General features: G+C 34.2%; 2 protein-coding genes and 2 long non-coding RNA genes across 4 annotated transcripts in view; 2 read left to right on the forward strand and 2 right to left on the reverse strand.

Annotated features, from left to right (window-relative positions):
• The window catches only part of LOC132047684 (DEAD-box ATP-dependent RNA helicase 16), a 7,324-nt gene extending 798 nt beyond the window's left edge, over positions 1–6,526 (forward strand). The window contains exons 2-16 of the mRNA XM_059438692.1: positions 1–34; positions 398–556; positions 887–976; positions 1,080–1,208; positions 1,436–1,536; positions 1,735–1,849; positions 2,308–2,439; positions 2,773–2,838; positions 2,943–3,122; positions 3,280–3,375; positions 4,096–4,233; positions 4,846–4,928; positions 5,547–5,584; positions 5,667–5,881; positions 6,358–6,526. Coding sequence (XP_059294675.1) covers positions 1–34; positions 398–556; positions 887–976; positions 1,080–1,208; positions 1,436–1,536; positions 1,735–1,849; positions 2,308–2,439; positions 2,773–2,838; positions 2,943–3,122; positions 3,280–3,375; positions 4,096–4,233; positions 4,846–4,928; positions 5,547–5,584; positions 5,667–5,881; positions 6,358–6,447 — 1,666 coding nt within the window. The 3' untranslated portion in view covers positions 6,448–6,526. The remainder of the gene's footprint in view (positions 35–397; positions 557–886; positions 977–1,079; positions 1,209–1,435; positions 1,537–1,734; positions 1,850–2,307; positions 2,440–2,772; positions 2,839–2,942; positions 3,123–3,279; positions 3,376–4,095; positions 4,234–4,845; positions 4,929–5,546; positions 5,585–5,666; positions 5,882–6,357) is intronic.
• A 298-nt stretch (positions 6,527–6,824) lies between these two features.
• LOC132042195 (uncharacterized) lies at positions 6,825–9,649 on the reverse strand. The gene is made up of 3 exons (XR_009411385.1): positions 8,621–9,649; positions 8,274–8,479; positions 6,825–7,666 (listed from the first exon to the last, which is right to left on the reverse strand). It is a non-coding gene; the product is annotated as an uncharacterized LOC132042195 (long non-coding RNA).
• A 4,184-nt stretch (positions 9,650–13,833) lies between these two features.
• LOC132048149 (uncharacterized) lies at positions 13,834–15,301 on the forward strand. The gene is made up of 3 exons (XR_009412916.1): positions 13,834–14,019; positions 14,109–14,148; positions 14,621–15,301. It is a non-coding gene; the product is annotated as an uncharacterized LOC132048149 (long non-coding RNA).
• Positions 15,302–17,426: 2,125 nt separating this feature from the next.
• On the reverse strand, positions 17,427–19,284 carry LOC132042199 (tetrahydroberberine oxidase-like). Its single transcript, XM_059432812.1, has one exon. The coding sequence runs from the start codon at positions 19,253–19,255 to the stop codon at positions 17,672–17,674; it is 1,584 nt and encodes a 527-aa protein (XP_059288795.1). The 5' UTR covers positions 19,256–19,284; the 3' UTR covers positions 17,427–17,671.
• Between the last annotated feature and the right edge of the window lie 4,497 nt (positions 19,285–23,781).

Consider the following 23,781-nt stretch of genomic DNA (forward strand, 5'->3'; position numbering starts at 1 on the left):
CCCTATTCAGCGTGTTGCTATTCCTCTTATCCTCGTAAGTTTCATTCTCTTCACATTTGTAGGAATATCAAAGTGGTGCAGGACAGGGGAAGATTTATATGGGGCAGGGCAAAATATTATTTTTGTAAATTTTTAACTGGTTAGGCAGTGCAAATTTTCATTAAAGCTACAGTTTTGGTTTAAGCTGACTGGTTGGCATTGAATTTTAAAGATAATTCTTTGGGGATTGAATGAAGTTTGTTTGAACCAAAAATTTGAAATAAGAATCTGCAGAAGAGTACTTGTGTGGATGGGAAAAAAGAACTTTCCAATAAGAGTAGTGATGAGATTTGATATATGCCTATATGGGAAATATGCGGCATTTGTACTGATTTTAATTGGGTCTTTTGATCTTTAGGGAGGCCAAGATGTGGTTGCTCGAGCTAAGACTGGTTCTGGAAAGACCTTTGCGTATCTCCTTCCTTTACTTCAGAAGCTCTTTACTCAGTCAACTTCAACGAAGAAACTTGCTCCCACTGCATTGATTCTTGTTCCCACAAGGGAATTGTGTCAACAGGTGGAAACTTGCTGCTTTTATTTTGGGAAATTTTAAGCTAGCGTTTGGCCATAGATTTAGTTGAAACTTGAAATGAGTTTTTGGAACTTAGAAGTTGTGTCTGGACACCTTGGAGAAAATTTGATGTTTTCTGAGTAGAAGTGAAATTTCACCCAAAAACTAATCTGGCCCGTTTTTGGAACTTGAAATTTCTTAAAGATAAATATTCAAAAACTGATAAACAACGTTTACAAACTTTTTTTGAAAATCTATGGCCAAACGGGAGCTGAATTTTTTTTTTCTTTTTTTTCTTCAGTTTGTCTGTATATTTTATTTGTGTTTATTGTCCAGGTTTGTTCGGAGGCTAATTCGCTGATTGAACTATGTCGGGTGCAATTGAGGCTTGTCCAATTGACAAGCTCCATGTCTGTTTCTGAACTGGTTGGTTCTTTTATTCACAATTATTTGCTGATTATTAGTTTTTGATATTTATGTGTACGCAAAATGGTGCGGAGGTGGTAAATTTATGAACTTTTGGTTTCAGAGAACTACCTTGGCGGGGCCTCCGGAAATTGTTATATCTACTCCTGCTTGTATAAAGACATGCTTGTCTAATGGAATTATTCAACCAAAAGCTGTTCAAGATTCTCTCTCCTATCTCATTCTCGATGAGGTGGGTTAGTTTACATAAAGTTTGTTCCTCAGAAATTCTTCTAGTTGCAAGACTTTTTGCTGATGTCATTAGATATATAATGAGTCGCATTGTTCAAAATCTCAAAAGTTCGGCTGTGAAGGTTGGATGTCTCGCGATAAATAAAGCATAAGTCTTTTAAGTGTAACCACCCCTTGTCTGTATTTGTTTGAACTGACAGGAGGTTGATAATTATGTTTCTGTATCAGGCAGATCTTCTTTTGTCGTATGGATATGAAGATGATCTGAAAGCTCTTACATCTCATAAACCAAAAGGTTGCCAGTGCCTTTTGATGTCTGCAACCTCAAGGTATGCTCACCTTACTATACTAGCACAAATATGTTATGCAAATTCTTGCTGATTCTTCTACTGTTGCATATGTTGGTTTTCTCCATGACAAAGTTCTTGACTTCTCTTTTCTTCTTGGTTTTTACCATCTCACTTTCCATCTTTGTCCCCCATCTCAAGGTTTCGATATGAACTTACTTAATCATGTTAATGTTGCAGTTCTGATGTTGAAAAGCTGAAGAAGCTTATTTTACATAATCCCTACATCTTAACTTTGCCTGAGGTGGGCGACACAAAGGATGACATTGTCCCAAAAAATGTTCAGCAATTTTATGTAAGTATATGCCTTCAATAGAGTTACCTGATTTAGTAGTCTGTCCTTTCTTCAACAGTTTAACATTAAGATTTTGGTTCCTTCTTGGTACTTTATCATCTATTAGATATGTTCAAATTCGATAGTGTGATCCCCATACTTTTGGCTTCTGTAATACTTGATTAAGAAGCTGCATCTTCTGTGCTAAGGCATGGATTTAGGATGCATATAAAATGGTAAATCATCATACATGTTCAGTTGTCGCACACTTTTCAATCTCTTGTGGTGGATAAGTGCCATATTTTGACACTAACTTCCAGTAGGCAGTGTATTTGCCCTTAACAGGATTTTATTTTGTTCTAGACGTCTTATTACAACAATAACAATACGCCTCAACAACTGCGTCTTGTTGGTGTTCAATGTTATTGTTTTCTTTTATAGCTTAATGTCTCTGATGACCAACTCTACTGTTTGTTCAGATTTCTTGTGCTGCTCGTGATAAGCTTGTTCATATCCTTGCCCTCTTGAAGCTAGAGTTGGTTCAGAAAAAAGTGCTGATATTTACAAATTCAATTGACATGAGTTTTAGACTCAAACTATTCTTTGAGCAGGTATATTCATGTACATGATGTCACTAATTATCATAAGACGTGTTATCAATTTATGAATGCTGTAGAAACTACTAAGTAAAATATCATATTTATCTTCTGGTACCTCTTTTAGTAAGCACCAAAACATCTTTACTGCTTGAATCTTCGTTTTTCCTCTCTTATTATTAGTATTATAGTTATTATTATTTTTTTCTTTCTAAAAGCCCCTCTTTTAGGAATTGTTGAAGTTTGTTCTATTATACCTCCCAGTATATGTGGATGGCGCAGCCATGCGGGGGAATGCTTTTTGTTGGTTTGTGATACTATTTTTGAAATCCGGGTTATGTTTTGCAGTTTGGGATCAAGTCTGCAGTGCTAAATGCTGAGCTGCCTCAGAGTTCTCGTCTACACATCCTTGAGGTCTGTCATATAAATGTGGAATGCCAAGAAATGCACACCCTTTGTATGGTTTTTGTTGTTGTTCAACAAATTTTCAGTAATCTCATTATTCTATTTTTAATCAGGAATTCAATGCTGGGCTATTTGATTACTTGATTGCGACTGATGAAAGTCAATCAGAAGGAAAGGAACAGGTTGATGATCAAAATGGCGGTGAGCGGAAAAAATCGAAAAAACACCGAAAGCATAAATTGGATGCAGAGTTTGGCGTGGTCAGAGGGATAGACTTCAAAAATGTGCATACTGTAAGTTGCTAGTGTTCTTTTTGGAATCTTGTCCTCTGTTTGGCAGCTTATGTTCTGTTTCTTTCCCGTTTAGCGATAGAGGATATACTCCCAATGCAAGTTCAGCTTTTTTAATAGACCTAATAATCCATATTCTCTTGTGGCTTATTTTGAATAGGTGATAAATTATGAGATGCCTCAAACTGCTGCAGGCTATGTACATCGAATTGGACGTACTGGAAGAGCATATAATACTGGAGCATCTGTTTCTCTTGTGAGTACCTTAAGACATATCTGAGATCATTGATGTACAATGTGATTTCTAGCATATATTTTATTTGACAACTTCTCAATATCGGACTATAGATTATGTGTCTTAATGTTGTCTGGTTTTTAAGTGTTGAACTACTGATTCATAGAATTTAGCTCTTGGCATTAACAAATTACCCGAAGTTCTTATTTCATCTAAAAAGGGCAGCCCGGTGCACAAACCGGGGGAGAGATACTATTTCACCAATCGAGTCACAGGTTTCTAATATTTGACTACGTACCATTGAAGAATTTAGTCGCACACTTGAAAGATAGCCCGGTTTACAATTATAGGGTTTGTTTTTTTTTTTTTTTTTTATCATCTTCCGGATAAAGCATCCCACATTAGTAAAGTCCGGGGAAGTGCTTCACCCCAAGGGGTGTGATGTAGACAGCCTAACCTAGTGCAAGCATTAGTGGCTGCTTCCACGGCTTTGTAGGTCACACGGAGACAACCTTACCGTTGCTCCAAGGCTCCCCTTTGAAGTTCTTTTTTGTCTACTCTCTGAATTTACTTTTCATTGGAGAGAGAGGCATGAGTTTGTAGAATTGATGACGGGGGAATTGGTTTTATACATTTTCTCTAACATTACTTATTATTCTTTTCTTTGAATTCTCTTCTGAGGAATATAGTAGAAAACTATGTTTTTCCCGCGTTTGTGACCACGTCTTTGTTCTGCTACAGGTTTCTGCTGAAGAGACAGAAATATTTGAAGAGATTAAATCTTTACTGGGGGAAAATGAAGACAAGGTGTCACAGTTTATTGCCCCATTCCCATTGCTGAGTAAAAATGCAGTGGAGTCTTTGCGTTACCGAGCTGAGGTAAAAGTTTCATCAATTATATTTGTATTTAAACGCAGTTCAATGGCGTTCAACAGTAAAATTTGGAGCCTAGCAGAGTTAGGAGTGTGTCACCTAGTCTACAGTTGCGGTGAGCTTTGTGAAGCTGAGGTTATCAAGGGAGTGTCTTAAGAGTTATATGATGCTTCTTGCTTTAACTATCTTGAGTACGCTTTTTGTGAAAAGAAACAGACAAATATTGTGATGTTACATTCAGTTTTATAGAGCATTTAAAAAGTGAACCTCATTAGTTAAAGCATAAACGAATTGGAGTTGTTGTGTTGATGTCCTTTAGATAAGTGCAGCCCAGATGCATCATGTAAATCAACAGATTATTAATAAGTCCATATTTTGTCAACCTCTTGATGCACAAGCATACGACTATACAGGAGATCCATGCAAGTAAAATTAACTCATGTGACTACTGAAAATTTTTAAGAAGTTGGTTATTACTGCAAGCCATCACCTTTCCCCACATCGCCAGGACAAAAGGAAGTAAAGAAAAACAGTTGACTTTGAATTGTATACTTGTGCACTCCTGCCAATTTCTTTGTTTTGGAAGTCTAGATAACTTGACTTCCATCTTTTATATAGGATGTTGCAAGGAGTGTTACAAAAATTGCTGTAAGAGAATCACGGGCGCAGGATCTGAGGAATGAAATTCTTAATTCTCAAAAGTAAGCTACTCTTTTTTTCCTGTTCTTTTTTTGGTCACAGAGATGTTCTTTGTTTATTGGGATTGTTTCTGACTACTACAGAAAATATTGCTCAGATACTCTTGCTTAATTACTGTGTTTTCTGTCCAAGAATGATTGTCATGTTTCCATCCAAAATAGGTGTTATTTTTGTCCTCATCCCATTATTTTTTGATGAGGACCTCCGTATCTCAATTCTTCATCACATTAAGGTGACTCTTGATTGTATGATGCATATCTGCTGAAAATTTACTCAGATTTTTTGCAAGGAATTTCAAGATTTGAATGACTCATACTTTATCAAATGATTTGAATGACTCATAATAGGTGGAAGCTGCAGTAAACTATACTATACTTATGGGAAGAAGTTAAAATATTTGTCAACTGTTTATTGGTTGTATAGGTGTGTCTAATAGACTTATATTTTGTGGATTAATAGTTTGCTTTCACATGGTTTTTTTGTTTATTATTATTCTTCACCTTCTCTGTCACTTCACAAGCCTCTTATTGCTGGTTTTTGATTTCTCCATGTTTGTATTTTCTTGGGCTTGACTTGACATTTGTATCAACTGAAGCACTTTTTCCGCTTTTCTTGATCAGGTTGAAGGCTCATTTTCAAGATAATCCAAAAGACTTAGGTACTTTAGCTGTAGTTTGTGGGATATACTTTTGAGTTTAACACAATCACAGTACTCATTGTATTTCAAATGTTCTGGACAGATCTTTTGAAGCATGATAAGATGTTAAGCAAGAAGGCACCTGCCCCACATCTACGTGATGTACCTGACTACCTATTGGATCCAACAACACAAGAAGCTAGCAAGATTGTGAAGCTGGCCAGAGCTGCAATGGGCAATACGAATCCATCTCGCGGCAAAGGATCGAAAGGAAGGTTCAAAAGAAGCAGAGACCCTCTTAAAACATTTTCAGCTGAGGTATACCTCCCCAACCTCTACTTGCACTATCTGTATGCATTGGTGATTTTACATTCCCGTGTTATCTATGTACCACTAGAAATTGAACTTCATTTGGTCATCATATACTTCTATCGCTGTTGTAGTCATGAAGGTATTTCAAGGTGAAGAAACCATATATTCCCTGAAGTTACTATGTTCCACATGATCAAAAAAGAGAAAAAAGAAAAATAGATCTGAAACACGATATCAGGTTACTGAAGGAAATGAGTATATAATCTTTTACTTTATCAAAAGATCATAGCTTCTTTTACCACAGCTATAAGAATTTTGATCCTAGATAATTGTGTTATTTTAGTTTTGGTATCTTGAGAAACCAACATCGCTATGAAGCTGTGGACTTGTGCATGAGCATGAGGAACGCTGGCGGCTTTAGATTTTGCTGTTCTATGAAAAATTATTGGATATTTGATAGAAAACATCTTCTTTGATTGCAGGCACCGAACCGAGCAGGGAAAGGTGGGACGAAGAGAAAGGCAAAAGATATTGATAATGACCATAAACAGAAGAAGAAACACCCCGCCTAATTGTTTGATACAAGGAATTGTATTTTATACAAACTTTGAATTATTTATTAATCAATTTTTTTGAATGCGCTCTCTGAGATACTATCAACTCTCGAGCCACTGTTGGTACTTGCCCTCCCTCTGGCCTTGTCCCTCCAAGATCCCGCCATCAGGGGCGGAGCTAGGTAGCCACCAAAGATGAACCCTCTCGGCAAAAAATTACACTATATATATGTGAGGTGAAAAATATTTTTTATGTATATATAGTAAATGTTGAATCCCCTTGGCTTCTTTCGTATCTACTTCATATATTTGAATCCCTAGGCGAAAATCTTGGCTCTGCCACTGTCGGGTATCGACCCCTTTCTAGGATCTGAATACTGGCGACAAGAGTGAAATAATTTGTTGAAAGTCAGGTGAGATTGTGGAATAGTTGTATAACTATCAAATGCTGCCGTCTGGAATATGTTCAAAACTAATCTTTACTCTTATTTTAACTGAGGAAATTCTGTACCAGTACTAGGGAGTGATGGCCCGTGCCAATATTATGGAAGTTGGAACTGTAATTCTTGGTCAACCTTTGTTTAAAATTAAATTGCAGATACGGGGAATTGATCCATGTAAGTTATTATCAAATCAGCAGATATAGACGGGCCAAACAATTTGAATTGTGATGCATCTCTAGATTCCTATGGTGCAACTACCAAATGCATTTTCGTATATATTGCATCATTGAAATCCTAAAGGAGTTGCAAATACTAAATAGAGCAACTATAATATCATAATAAAGTATGGGAAATAGCATAAGAACATTGAAAACTGTTTTTATACATTACATCTTCTTTAGCTTTGTAAAACTGCTATGCAGCAGTGAGCATGCTTCCAAGTTGTCGGAATCATAAAAAACAAGCATCACTGGTACAATTGTCGCTCAGTAATGGACCTAAATAGCCAAATGCTTCATGACTTAGATGCCGCTTGATGAGAATCGTACTTTCTTATGATGTGCTCCTATATACCGGGTCACTGAGTAAGTTCCCATCAATCCTTCATGGTTTTTATAACTAAAGGCCCATTCTTAAGAAGTCCTTAGATGCAAAGAGCAGAAGATTGACTCCATCCCTTAAGAAATCCAAAATGCTCAAAAGTCATGACTGTAATAGCAGAAAGTTCACCAGAGGCGCTTCTACGCTTTTTGATTTTTTTTTTTTTCCTTTGTTTATGGAAACTCGCAAAAATCCTGTAAGACATAGGAGCCGCTAGAACAATCTTATTATTTATTGATAGGTAATCAGTAGTTCCACTTAGACTTACAAGCCAAAATATAGATATCCATTATTATTTGTTTTATTGATTCGGTTCCTGCACAAAATCTCAATTGACCAGGGAAGAAAATAGTCCAACTCTATCCATGACATTGACACCTAAGCCAGACAAAAAGAGAAATAAATTTGCATCTTAAAAACTACTATCAAGAAATTCGACCAATTCTTTTCCTCTCCAAGCGAAAGATAAAACTAAAAAGATCTCATGCAGAAAGCACATAATGATGTTTGCAGTATTTCTATTTGAATGATAAAGTTGTCGACTTGGATATACACAATCCACAATTGTCATTGCTATAACAGTGTTTTTTGGTCTACATAGGGGCAGCGATCCAACAAAAACAACAAACATAAAGGACAAGTTAATCTTTACATATCACTTATTAGCACTTGTGATTTCTAAATACTAAGCTCTGACTTCTCAATATATTTTCAGGCATAATAGCTATTCATTTGAAGTTAATTCTTTTTATATAGTAAAAAAAAAAAAAAAAGACTGAATGGCATTGAAGTTTTCCTTACCATTGAAGATAGTCTGAGTTAAGCTGCATCCATAGGAAATTGAAAATTTCCCAGTCAGCTGCTCATGCAATGAAGAAGCCTTCTCTGAGCAAGATGCTTTTGATACTGAGGCGACGTTTTGCTCCTGAAGTTTTTCCTTTTCAGCGAGCAAATGTGTGTTCGCATCTGAGTCCAAGAATCCTCTACTGTCGACTTCAGAAATAATACTGGATCCACGTCGTAGGAGTCCAAAATTAGATGATCCGGCAATATTATATGAGTCAGTTGTCTCTTTATGATCATAAATATGAGCAGCATAAGAAACGTTTTCTCTGATATAAAGATAAATAGTGGAATTGAAAACTCACTCCAAAGCTACAAAAGAGAAGTGACTGTCTTTTCCTTCAGGCTAGGCGGCAATAGCCCCTGCCAACACGGGCCCAACCTAATAAATTTAGAAATTTCATTTTCTGTTTGAGAGGGGTGCTTTAGAGCAGCCATTCAATAATAGAGGATGACAGTTGGAGTGTCAGTTATAAGTATTAAATCATTCATTTCATGATGAAACAATTCATACCAGAGATACAAGAACGCCATCATTGGCAGGTTTCAGCACACACTACATCACTTTTTTTGCCTGGTAATCATACTAGTGATTTTCTGTCAGTTGTGAAACACCAACTCTTCATGTGCAATGAAAAAGTTTGTACATGTCAGGCTTTTGTTTCCAAGTAAGCAAGTCAATGTGTTTTCCTATATACTAATCAGACAGAGACCAAATATTTTAGCAGTGTTGTTCAACTAAAATGTTCAGTATGGGACAAAAGACCAAAGGCATACCAATTCACTCTATGTTACTTATATTCAATGATTCACACCAAGATACTACAAAAAAAGGGTAATTTGTGGAGGTTGAAAGTTGCAATTCGCAGGGGTTTTAGCCTCTTAAACAATGAGCGCAGGCTAAAACCCCCACAAATTGCAAATTTCAACCTCCGTAAATTACCCATTTTTTTGTAGTGATAGAGTACAAAAATAGCGCAGGATATATTAGATGTTGAACTTATGTTTTCTACCTTCAAAGCATCTTATGTCTCTCTCTTTTCTCAAATACATTAAACTTAGCCAAACATAAGCTATCGTCTGCTGAACTTCGCCTTTCAGGAAATCATCCATTCTTTCCTTAAGAGAATAACTCAAATACAAAATAGTCATCAAAAGCTGTAAACTTTTATTTGATGGGTAAAGTGTAGCATTTATATATATATAGAACCAGCAAAAAGGAAGTGCTGAGAAGGTCATCTAGAGCTTTAATATAACATATCTAATTACTCAAAAAGGCATAGAAAATATGGCCAATATTCTGACATAAAAAATAAAAAAAAATGCTCTTCATTAGTCCTACTTAAAAATGCTTCCAGACACATGCCTTAAACACATTGCAAATCGGAAGTCTTCCAAAACTCTGCATGATTGGTTAAATGGACTATTATAGTACAATGTGGTGTAATATATACAAACCATGGATATATTAGTTAACCCAACAACTATTCTAGTGTTGGAAACCAGAAAAAGAAGTAGTTCACTTTAGTTGTTCTTTTATTAGTAGTTAAAAGGCACATATCCATGTTGACAAGTAAGCTCTTGGGTGTTTTTTATTTCTTGATAACCGGTCATAATTGAAAATCAGTGCAAGCCTCCTCAGAATCAGAGATAGATCCATAATTTCATTATATCAACAAAGCATATAGTTATAAAAGAATGTGCAATTACAGAAAAGCAACCAGGCAATTTCGATGTTTCATCAGAATCAAGTAAAACCTAAAATTGAAATAAAAACTCCATAAGCTTCGTTCATCGTGTTTCAGTCTCTCGGCTCAAGGAAATCAATCACATAGAAAAGGGATCCCCCATTTCCTCTTCGAACTCTTATATGTTCAGTTTATATAACGTTTCACACTTTCCTCTACTGGTTTCCAGCAATTGGGAATTTATGATAGCAAGAGGTATTGAGGGATGGATTAGCTAATGAAGAGAAGAAGATGAACCCATAGGTTTGAAGCCATGTTTCATTAAGCTATGAAAAGACTAAATTATCCTCAACTTTTTTTTTTTAAAGCACACACGTCGAAACCTAGGTCTTTCTAATCTATCTATCTTCTACATTATTGTAAAAGCATGAATATAAATGTTGGTTGAACAAAATATCCTTTAAATAGTGAACGACTTCTATACCCTCTAAAAATTCTATCAAGTCACATTCTATGTTGGATAAAGTTGTAATCTCCATCAATATTTTAAATACTAAATGAATATTTAATACTTTGAAGCTGGCAAAAAATTGATCATCATCCATCTCCAACTATAATTCTGTCTTTGACTTTTATAAGAAACAAGTAAAGCAGCCCGCGCTTCGCGCGGTCTTATTAAACCTCATCAAATTTACATACTAATCTTTTTCTATTAAGGAATAAATAAGAAAGAAAGCAAATTGTATAAGAATATGTCATTGACCAATGACCATGCCAAAACTTGGTGTTATACTTTACTGATAACGACAATATTTTCAATAGTATTTGTCATAAAGAGATTCCATTTCTTTTCATTTATATTCTATGTACCATATATTATCCCACAATTCACGATCGTGAAAAATATTGGTAAATGCATACTCTATTACATGCAATTGCTCAGATATATAAATTATTAAAAGTATGAAGTCGCGATAACCAAAAATACATATGTCCTCTGGCCACACATGGGAAAAAAAAAAAACAAGATTGGCAAGATAAACACAACTTTCAAAAGAAAAAATACCAAAATACAAAAAAATGATTTTCGTTAGTTGCACACAGCAAAACTAAGTAAGATTTCCACAGATTTTCAACCAATTATATAGCAACAAGAAAAATCTCAAGTCTCAAAAATAAACGAAGGAAAAAAGAAGAAAGTAATCAAACGTGAAGCTTCTTTATGCTGGAGTTTTTCACGGACGTTTGATGTCTCCTCCTCTGAAGATTTCCTCGCTGCCTTGTGTACCATTGCAATTGAATGTGTGAAGGTTTTTGCATGAATTACGGAACAGCTGTGTGGCTCTACAGGGAACTTCATAAACTTAGACCAGTAAATACCTTAGGAACCTATCTTAATTTTTTGATGAAGGATTCATAACTTTGGCCTTTATCTGCTATTGATATTATCTCCTCGCACTTGCATTATATAGTCAATACTACTAATTATATGTTGCCCTTTCATCATGAAATTATCTCATAAACCTCTCATGTGGTTTCAGATATCACATATACTCCATTCTTTCATATTTTATGTAACAATATTATGTAATCTAAAAATTAATAAGCTAGCATCTTAAGTGTTAATTTCTTTTTTTGGTCTATTTTGTAACATAACAAACTACTACTACTTCATTGTTGTTTCTTAAAAATGGATCATGTATTGATTTGTTTAAATCATATCCCCTGCATAAAGGCTAAGTGGACACTCTTTTTGATCTGGCGGGAGTATTTACAATCCTACACTTAGAGGAGGTAGGGGTGTAATTCTGACTATTCTACAATTGAACTTGTTGGTCAAATTTTCAAGTCTTCTTCCCCTTTCATTTCCTCTACTTTGGTCCATTCAACAGTCATTTGTTTCTCAATTGCATGAATCCTGTCCGGATAAATAAACCACCAAGTCTAAGAATTGGGGTTAGAATATTATTGTTCTTCTCTGAATCTCCTCTGACCTCTCTGTTAGCACCAGCAATTGGACCCAAAGAAAAGCAAGACGAAAAAGAAAAACAGACCAGTCTATGTGAAGCCATTGATTAGTCAGTAAACAGGTTTATCAAACGACTATCCAATTACTCAACTCGTGTCTCGTGAATAAGATGGATATGCATGTTACGTATGTGATTGCTAATTATAAGGCTAAATAAATTTTGATTCAATTATGGAAATTATCAAGAAAGTGGGAAAAGAGGAAGAAAAAGATTATCGAGTATTGTAGGGCTGAAATCTAGGCTGAGAGAGACCTGGTTCTGACAGAAAGGGCATACTGCACATATAGAAACGATCACACACATCGAATTGGAGGAGAAAGGAATTACCCGTCCCTCAAATCTTCCTTGTGAACGAACAAATTAAATTTGAAGCGGAGACGGATGATATAATTGACTGGATCAAAGGGAAGCTTGTAGACAATGAGGCTTGGCTTTTGGTTTACCTGACGAGGGGTGGGATTGGTTTTCCAAGTGAGCGACGTGATTCGATGCGATGGTTGGTTTTAATAGCGTCTTTTGGGCTCCTAAATATTAAGTTTTTTTAATGAAAAAATGAGAAAAATAAATAAATAGAGAGTGCCACGTCAGCGGGCCTTTGTCCTGCAATTATATATTTATATAAATACTTAGCCTAATCTGGTTTAACTTGAACAATCCGGTCAAACAAAAAACGGTATTAATTAACTTTTGCTATCCCTACTTCAACTAAGTCACAAATGCCTCGTGTAGTTACCACAAAAAAAAAAATGCCTGCTGTGCTTTTTAACTTAAAGGAGACGTGTGGTGCACCAATTACTTCAATTGAAAATTATTTGGCAATAAACAAGTGAACCTCAATTACGTATAGCATAATTCTTGCTTACTTGAGTTTGTGACATTCTAACTATTCGATCTTTGGAGCTTAATTTGAATCCACTTGAGGAACAACCTATTGTGACTTGATTCGAAGTTCAAAATATCAGGTGTCGCGACGTTTCTATGAAGGAATTCTTTCCATCTGATTATAAATCTAAAAATTTCGAATATGTTGATTTTTGAATTGATAATTAACTGTGGTTGATCTAGTGATTAACAAATTCCAGGAGGTAGACTTTTTATATTCTTTAGTTGTGCATTCATGTACATATAACATCAACAGGTTAGAAAAAGTTTGTCGACAATTTTACTGGCACTGCATAACTCAGAAAATTTAATTTTATTATTGAAAAATTGTGTTTTTTGTTGCTTTACTTTCTACTTTATAATTCAAAACAATATACTTGTAATACGCGTGCTTACAGATTCGACATTTTTACTTGATAAAATTAGTAATTGATGTTGGATATACCTTATGTTAAGGACTTTCACTTCAATTTTAACTATGTAATACACGTTAGGATTGTCTTATTTTCGGGCGGGATGTAAAGATTGATTTGGTAACAAGCTTAAGGTAATATCGAGTTTAATTTGGCAAGATAACATTTTTTTATAACCTCCTTCTTGGTTTTTTCCTCGCTTAATAAATTTCAAATAAATTACACAAGCTGATAGATGATGTGGCAACGCACGTCAATAGAAACTAGTATTATTTTAAAAGCATGAATATAAATGTTGGTTGATCAAAATAGCCTTCAAATATTGAACGACTTTTATGCCATTCGAAAACTAAATTATCTCTTTAATGAACCAATTCTATATTGAATAAAATTGTTATTATTTAAGATTTTGTCTAATGTTTAGGATGTTGAAAAAACTAAAAATGGGACCTTTTGGATTCGTAATGTAATAGACTTCAAATTTCAATTGATAGTCCAACTCAGAGTCTAACACAAAAAACAAAAGACACCTGCGTGCACATGTATATTTGTATTTGAGATAAATTTTTAAATATGAAGCAACTTGAGATAGTAGTAATCTTAACTTCTTAAGAGGATCAAGACTTCCATCATAATTTTAAAAGTTGTCCGAAGAGTTGGTTTGCTTTCATCCACGTCTAACTTGATCCGGGTAATTCTTACTTGTGCTAATAATCTCCATAATAGGGGTTAACTTCGATTATGCTTGGTATTAAGAGATTCTTATGAATATTTTTTCAGGTTCTAGTTGCCCTTCGCCGTTCGTTCCACTTTTTAAACTGTAATTTTCGGATATTTACTTTTCATAGTTTGAACTCTTTAGTGAAAATTGTGCTTCCATCATTGATTCTAAGCTTGTGGCCTAAATCTTTTTTCTCACGTGCCTTGAGACGATCTCTAGCGTGTGTGTGTCATAGCTTATTTTTTGAACTTTATAAAGATGTTTGACTTCAAAACCAAAACCTTTATTTCGAAAAGAGATGAGCGTTTGACCAAGCTTTTTAAAAGTGCTTCTAAGTGTATTTTTCTCAAAAGTGATTTTGGGCAAAAGCTTTTTTTTAGCTTCTGAAAAAATGCTTCTACTACTCCCTAGAAGCACTTATTTTCTCCAAAAAGCTTGGCCAAACACCATACTTTTTGAAAATAAGCACTTATTGAAAAAAATAAGTACTTTTGGGAAAAAATAAGCTTGGCCAAATAGGTTATTATTATGGTGTCGTATTGATTTCAATTGACCATGCTCTATTTTAAAGGTGAGAAAGCCAGCAGGAAGGTGGGAGTATTAATTACTAGGAAACCTCTGCATTACAAAGGATGCTTATTTCACCTCACAATTAAAGGATTTGTAGCAAAGGTATATTGTTATTTACAGAATTAATTTGTCAAGTTTATTAACCTATTCAAATCAATTCAATCAATTAAAAATTCATAGTTAAACAAACAAACGTTCAAGAATAACTTTATGAAAACAAAGTTTGTAAGTGAAGAGAACTACGACATTAAACATTACAAGAAAAACAATATTTTTTGTTTAAGTTTATTTCTTCATATTATTATATTTTTATTTAATTTTAGTATTTCTATTCAGGTACTTAGTTATGTTAAAAATATATCGAATATGATTCTTAGGACCGCGAGTGCTCTGTAAATGGTAGTTATTTGTTTGGCTCTCCGAAATAATTTTTCAATCCAAATTTATTTTTCTTAGCCAAATACTCCATTGTTTTAATTTTAGTTTTCAGAACTAGGACGAATAGTTATAGTAGATGAAGGACTTGAAGGAAATTTGATGTTGAACAATCTTCCTCCAATAATTATCTTTGAAATTTACTTCAATGTTGATTCGATTATATTGATCAATTTTTATGCCCTTAAAAATTATATTATTTTTATAAGAAAATTATTCTGTATTGGATAAAATTGGAATATCTGACAATCATATATGCAGTTGAAAATATGTTATTTGAAGTACACATTTCATAATATTTAACGCTTATATGATTCGTGCAAAGCACAAACAGAGAAACTAGTATATAGTAAAATATGTGATGAGGAGGTAACTACGGCAAATATGCCCCAGTTATGCCCTTAAAAATACTTAGCAATATGTAATGAATCATAATTGATAGAAAAAAGAATTGCAAGAAATTTGGAAAAGAAACTGGGGATGTTCTCATTCGATACTTCAAAATTTATGTGCGAATACATTCTATAGCAAGAACCAATTGTAACTAACTGAAAAATCCCCAAAGTGTCATAGTTAACAACTCAATTAATTCTAACAACGACCAACTGTTTCCCGGAAAGGATTAAGTGCACGACCTCAAATTCCATTGGCCTGCATTGTAAGAAAGCCCTGCTTTTATCCACCTATGACCTAAACTAAATCGCCCCTTAAGTGCATGAATTTTCTTTACTAACAAATTTCACATAAGCAGAATATAAAGATCTCTTGTTCAGTTTTCATCTAAAACCTTAACTAAAGAATGACTTACTAACTAAAGGATGTTGTAGAAACTGTGCTATTGAACATACTTTGATGCTAAGTTGCTTGTCGAATCCTTCAAAAACGCACTATTTTTGGAGGATCCGACACATATCGTTATTATTTATTTAAGCTGACATAGTTTTGATGACGTACCCGCGCGAGTCTACCACGTGAGCTTAGGCGCATTTACGTCCAACATTTTCCTCGTCCTCCTCCTTCTTACCATCCCTATGCAACATTCCGGCCATTATTTCTTTCATCCGACTCTACAATAATTTGTTGTTGTCTTAAACACTTCTCAAAGAAAATGATTTGCCCCACAAATCTGACTTTCTTACATTACGGACGTTTATGGTGTCGAAGCTTTTTTTTTTTATAAACATAAAAACCACAAGTTGTGAAAACCATCAAATTTTTTCCAATTCTTATACAATCTTACTAAATGAGTAAATCATAGTTCATAATAAAATTAATTCGCGACTAGAAGACTTTTCTAAAACATACAACATCAATTGATCAAACTTTAGTTTAATAAAAAGGAAAATTTAACATGAATAGTAATGTAACTACTCTTTAATATAATCCTCCCATATGGTAAACATGATTGATAAATATATTTTACCAACTTGAAGATTAATATTTAATACAAATGGTTGGTAAATATATCTACCTCTTTTTTTTTTTACAAAATATAAACGTATGGGTCAAATTTTACATTTATATTTTTTGAAATCATGATTTCAAATCCAAATCATGCCTTTTTGGATGATTACAAGAGGTAGATGCTTCAAACGCCGATTTCATCTCCATTTAAGATCACGTCCAAACGCCTACTAAGTGGCCTACTTTAAGAAAGGTAAAAATTAGGGAGTAATGAACCAGGAGAGATGGAGCTTTCCTTGGAATTCTTCTTTTCCAGTCAAGTTATCGAAGATCAATGTAGAGCTACAATCATTATAAATCTCATGGAATAACCTTGTATTATTAGAAAACATGTCTTGTTGAGTAAATTTTGATTTCATAGATGTCAAAATCTCATGCAATAACCTTGTATTAGCAACAGTTCAATTTGACAATTATGCATGGCATAATATATTGCTTAGGGCTGGGATTCCAAAAACAATGGCGGATAAGATCATGCCTACGGTCGTTTAATTGACATGTTCTAATTAATTGGAGTATATAGATGTACGTCTAACGACGGTTTATCCTTTTCTTATTTTTAGTTATGTGCTTGGGGAATATATTCTCACCAACTTTAATTAACAGCTATAAATATATGATAGACTTAATTGCTGAGAATACATATTTTGCATACCGTGAATACTATCACTTTTGTGAGGTTGGAAACCCTATTTTTAAGACTGATTTGAAATACTTTCAAAATAATTTTTCACGGTATACTATTCTTCTTTAATGATCATTATATAGTTGGTACGTAGAGTCAAAGCTGCTTGGTGTCGTGTTCCAAACACCTTTGTGAGGTGCGAAACGCCTCAGGTTCTCCAAACAATTATTATTATTAATACATATTTACATATAATAAGAAACATACAATTTGACAATCCATGAAACCAAATATAGAGCAAATATATTCCATACAATTAATAATGTACAACACAAATTCTAACATGATTAATAACATTGAATAGAATGTATCTTACACAATTTCTTTGGAACACTATGCACTGCATGCATGGCTCCATTTATTTTTGAGTACTACAGTAGTATATATGTATAAAAATTACGTACGTGAAAAGCCTTATTATTAAACAACCGGTGATGGCTTTGCAAACTGCATAAATTACCACTAAGCTTAAGATAATAGAGGAGGAATACTTTGTTCATTCCTAAAGAAATTTGCCGGATCAACTTTCGTCTTCACTTGCACCAATCTATCAAAGTTATTCTTGAAGTACTTCACTCCCCAAATTCGTGCTTGTGCATAGCTTGTGTTTCCTTTGTTGTTCATTCCCAAATCAAGATCTCGGTAGTTGAAATAAGCAGCTCTAGGAGATTTGGACACATACCTAGCCATGTATCTGTAAAGATTTCGAATCCAAGTTAGATGTTTTTTAGAACTTTCCATTTTTTCCCAATTCACCCCATAATGGATCATGAATATGTTTCCAGCTCTATGAGGAAAGGGGGTTTCAGATTCTGAGATGTCACTCATCTTTCCTCCATAAGGACTAAACTGTAATTGGGCTGAGTTTTTGCCTACTAGGTTAAATAGTTTCCATATACCTTCGAGGCCATTTATTGAAATAGGGTGCTGGACAAAGTCTGATTTCCCTTTGAAGTACCCCCTTTGATTAGTTGTGGTATTCCAATCTAGTAACGCTTCAATTGGTGTGCCCCTAGGAAGCCAAAAATAGACTATAGATTCAATCCAACTCATTTCAATGCAATCTTCTTTCACCAACCCTAATTCAGGGAAGCTCTTTTGCATTTCGTGGAGGAGTTCATCAACTCCTCCAACGAACATTGTAGTGAAAGAGGCATGCATAGTCCTTTTCCCACGCCGGAATGGAGATTCACTGTTGCTCAGGAAGAGCCTGAGGAGAAGACGGTCATCAACTTTGTCAGCTATGTGTTGCCATTTGTAGACTAGTTGAGTTGCATTTTGTTCCAAGGTTCGTGTCACATTGAAGACAGTCACCTTTTCAGGAATATCGAGTAATTTAACTTTCCATGAAGTAATGAGACCAAAGCTAGTCCCTCCACCTCCTCTAATGGCCCAAAAGAGATCCTCGCCCATTGATTCTCGATCATGGATTCGTCCATCGGCATCAATTAATTTAGCATCAATGATGTTATCAGCAGCAGTACCGAATTTTCGTGACATCATGCCATAGCCTCCACCACTAAAATGTCCACCAACACCAACAGTGTTGCAAACCCCAGCAACAAAAGCCAGTTTTTTACTTTTTTCCGCGATTCTATAGTAAAGTTCCCCTATGGTCGCGCCAGCTTGAATCCAAGCAGTCTTTTTTTTGGTGTCAATGGAGATTGATCTTAGTTTCCTAAGATCAATAATGACAAAAGGGTTTTCAGAAATGTACGAAAGTCCCTCATAGTCATGTCCACCGCCTCGAATTCTGATTTGTAGGCCATGTTTCTTGGAGCAATGTATAGCTGCCTGAATTTGAGATTCATCCTTAGGAGTGATAATAACTGAGGGTTTGAAGTCGGAAGTTATCCTTAGATTACCTGAAAAAGAGTTCAAAAGGGTTGAATATGATGAGTTTTTGGGAGTGTAGAGGACTTGTGATATTGAGTTTGAGTTCATAACTTTGTGAGAAAGGCATTCAAGAAAGTCATCATGTTTGCTGGCCCATGATGATGAAAGGCAAATTGAGAGAAAGAGAAAGATTGCTATTTTCTTGAAAGTAATCATATTGATTATTTTGTTGTTGCAAATTCTGGTGATGGAGAAATGGAAACAAAAGAACCTCTATTTATAGTTTTGGCTTGAAAGAAAAGAAGCTCAGTTTCAACCCTAAGACCACGTGGTATTGAATAATATTATAATGTTTGACCACGTGGTATCGAATAATATTATAATGTTTTCCCCACTTTATTAGTAAAATATGTACTCCTAAGTCCTAATCCGTGATAGAACTTTCCAAGAATTTTCACTAATTACTTGTAAAAATAAAATTGAACTCTTGATGGATATATTAAATTATTAATCATCTCTAGTTTTTTTCTTTTTTTTTCTCTCTTTTGGATGGTACATTGTGAGGACAATAATTACTTAAATCTTTCGTAAGCTACTTGATTTGAATCTGCCAGAAGAAAAAATTGTGTTTCCTTGATCGCAACTTTCCTAGATTATCAAATCATCTTCATGTTTATGACCTTTATTTATTAGAAAGTCAGCACATTTGTTCGCCTTCCTCCAATTATGTTTCATAGTATCCTTGTTGGTTTCCAGATTATCCAAATCTTAACCATATAACCCTATCACTGAATGATAGGCGTATGAAAAGGTTTTCCTGGAACGATCTTCCAAGGCGTGTAAATATAAAATGCATTATTTTTCCCGTGCAAGAAAAGCATATATACATTTCAAAGACTGGTCATGTTTATCCATCTACAAGATGCACACGCTTCCTCGTCATGTGTAACGTAGATTATTAGTTTTTTTGAAAAAATTGGTCGTAACATGTAAAAATATTTCTATCAATGACAACGTACGATTGATAAAACTAATTAGACTACATATTTTCCTATTTTGAATCTTACATATCTTCAAGATTTGATTAAGACACCTATGCTGATATAATTGCATATTCCAGTAGACAAATTAATTACCTGCTATATATAATGAGAGGTAAAAGTAATCTAATGGTGTAAAGTTCTTATATTGAAGATAACTTAGTTACTTTTAGTTCTTTCTTTTCAGTTGGTGAGGATCGATAGGTTCGCATCTAAATTAATTTATCAATATATGATATCGCTCTTAATAAAGAAATTTGTGTAGAAAATTAACATTTTCCTATGCATGTATTTGAAAATACGAACGTAACGAACAAGTCTCTGTTTATTTAAATAAACTTTTGTCCGCCATTGGCTTTTCAAAGGTCAAACTAGTAGACCTTAAAAACAAAATGTAATTTCTGAAAATTTATGAAACTTAATGGGTTTTTTTTTTTGGTCAAGTTTCCTATAACATATATTGTCCCAAAAATAACTTTGACCAAATCCACTTTGACCTTTAGATGATAAATATGATTTAACAGAGGCGGACCCACATGGAAGGGTGGAAGTGCACGTGCACTCGTTAGCTTCGGAAAAAATTATGTATATATACCTTGAGAAATTAATATATATTTAATTGTGCACTCTATCAAACATAAGTGTCTTCGGGGTACGTTGGTTGCAATTGCTGCTTCCCTTACATATCACCCGGGATCAAATCCGAATGTCAATTTTAATTATTTTTGAGTCTATTTTTAGGAAAACAATAAGCGTTAAATGAGCTAAATCTGCATTCGAACTTGATCGTTAACACATATTGCACAACCCTAGCCACGTACTGTTCTCTTTCATTTTTGCTTCACTGTGTTAAATCTTATTTATTACTAAAAAATCATATTTGACCTATATGATCCGTACTTGTTTTTCACCACTGCTACAGTATTATCCCTCAGTTGTCATTAAAAAATTTGTTGACGTTTATGTTAAGATAATGGTACCCCTGTTGTCTTAAAATTCTGGGTCCACCTCTATAAGAAGACTATGGGACAATGCTAAGTCTCAATTTATTTGATGCTAGATAATTTATCCGCGCCTTTTTTCTAATATTCGAATATTAAAAATAGTGAAAAGTGAAAGTCCTTGTGAAAACATTTGTCTTTAAATCCAAATATATTAGATTTCAAGTTTTCATCCATTTTATTGGAAATTTTATTTTATATTTCTCTCTAGTTTATCACTCGAGAATTTTGTCTTCTAGAGACACTTGACCCATTTGTACAACATATACATGTGAAAATGTACCTTTTTCCTCTATTTAAATGTTTTTTTTTCTTAATTCGGTACCTCTTTATTTTATAAAATTTCAAATTCCCTTTCCTTTCTTCCTCTCTAAACTTTTAAGTAACAAAAGTAGGTGACTGACGACATTCAAAGGCATAATAAAGATAGGTGAGCAAAAGAATTCAAAGCATTATTATACCGTACAATCAAAACATTGGGGATCTGTTGGCTCAATTCTTTTTTCTTAACAAGAAGATAATGATATTATTATTATCAGAGAATCAGAATGGTATGAAATTAAAAGGAGCAAAATTTACAATCATAGACTCAAAAAGTCCCGCTCTTGGACAGGTTGGCTCCATGCTCTATCTATTTCTTATAACAAAATCTATATACAAAAAGGAATTATATGATCTAAAGAAATATTCAGACGCAAAACTTTGAGCCCCTTTGGTTCCTGTCCAAATTATATCATATATTCTGGAAGTCACCTTAAAAATTCCGCAGTATAGGGTCTGGGGAGGGTAAAGTGTACCCTTACCTTGAAAGGTATGGAGGCTGCTTCCGATCGAAATCACCATAAACACATGCATTATAAATGTAGCAGGAAAAGAAGTCTTTGATGGCTCCTCATCTATCAATCAACTTGTACACAAATATAAGAATTGAAATTTAATAAACACATTACAATTACATAAGGAAAACTTTTGAAGTTATGGTTAGTAAATGAATACATCTGAAGGTCATTAGCTTCTCTGTCTGTTCAATTATGTAATCATGAATGTAAGAGAGATAGAGTACCCTTATCAACATAACACATACTTTAACTCCTAAATCTTATCACCTGAAAACTTCTGTCACACCCGGACAATCACATAAGAAATAGCCAAATTAAAAGTTTGGAGCATTAGAAAGGCATCTACCTTATTTAAGTTGGAGCATTGCTCCTACCCATTTGTCCAGAAATCCCTTGTGGTTGAAGCAAAGCTTGTAAAAAAAATTCCCAGTGCAAAAATTTAGCAGCCTATATCTTATGATTCATACCATAAGCGAGATGGAAGAAATAACTGGGGAAAGAAGTGAAAGAAAAGCTTGAAAAATATCCAAGTAAGAGTAGAGATTTCTCCTGCTTTGCACCAAAATTCATTCAAAAGCCATAAATTGAACTCAAATAGGATTCTCATGAAGTAGTCTTAAAAAGTTCAATGTTGACATTTTCCGCATCTCAGCGTATTCAATCTCGCAAAAGAACAGCAACAAATTGCAGACTTTTGGTGCGCTGTGCACTTTCCATGACTATACATTACTTAAGTACTACTCCTATTCTTTTGTGCACAAAATTAATAATACACAATGTAAACTGCTAAAGAATACAAATGAAGAAGGTTACCAATATTCAATTTACGTGATTGGGAAAAATAAGTTTGAAGTTCATATTAAGCATGCATATAAACAACTGAAACAATGATATGAATTGACATACGTTTCAAATGAGAATAATGTGGAAGAAGAAGATTTCACATAAAGGCACTATTCCAACTTGAAAGCAATGAACCTATAGTAATGGGCCTAAAATATTTTTAAAGTATATAATCATAATAATCTACCTAGGATAACAAAAAATGGCACAAAAATGTTAGAAAGCTGCAACTATGGAAAAAAGTTCAGAGCAGCGAGCAGTATATGGCATATATATACGTGACTGTGGCATGATTTGATTGAAAAAAATTCTAGGGAGTTGTTACGAGTAAGCAAACATAAAAGAGAGAGATTAGACCTTTGTATATTTGTCGCATACGGTAAACTTCTCCTCCTCAATTGAAACATACAAATTTTGGTTTGAGACAACGCGGCCGAGGAGCAGAATTTTTCTATTTATTTATTTATTTTTTTGTGAGAGTCGATGTGTTTCTGGCGCTATGAATCGACAGAAGAATTTTCGAAGAGAACTGTTATGGGCATTGGCGAAGGAAATTTAGAAGACCGAGGTTTTGATTTGAACCGGCGCCCTATTTTGCTGCGCCACGTCTTGGAAAAGGAACCTATTGCAATGCGCTTATTAGGGTAAACAAACGACTTTATTTATTTAATTTAAGTGTTGAAAACGGGGGAAAAAGGAAAAAAAAATCAGGAAAAAGATGAATATGAATGCTAATTAAAAAAAAGCACGGCGTCGGCGCTTTTTGCTCGCTTTATATATATATACATATATATATATGATTGTTTGAATGGACACGGACTTTAAAAAGGAAAGAAAGACTTTTGAAATTTGTGATCTAGGACAGGCCATAGATATTTGTGTGGTTGTAAAGCATTTCATTAAAGGTAAAAGAGAATTTTTAAATTAAATTATTTCTAAATATAGAAATGTATCATTCTTTTTGGAATAGACTAAAAAGAAAAGTGTGTCACATATATTGGGACAGAGGGAGTAGTAAT

The sequence above is a fragment of the Lycium ferocissimum genome, chromosome 2 (genome assembly GCF_029784015.1).
Source record: "Lycium ferocissimum isolate CSIRO_LF1 chromosome 2, AGI_CSIRO_Lferr_CH_V1, whole genome shotgun sequence".
Lineage (NCBI taxonomy): Eukaryota > Viridiplantae > Streptophyta > Magnoliopsida > Solanales > Solanaceae > Lycium > Lycium ferocissimum.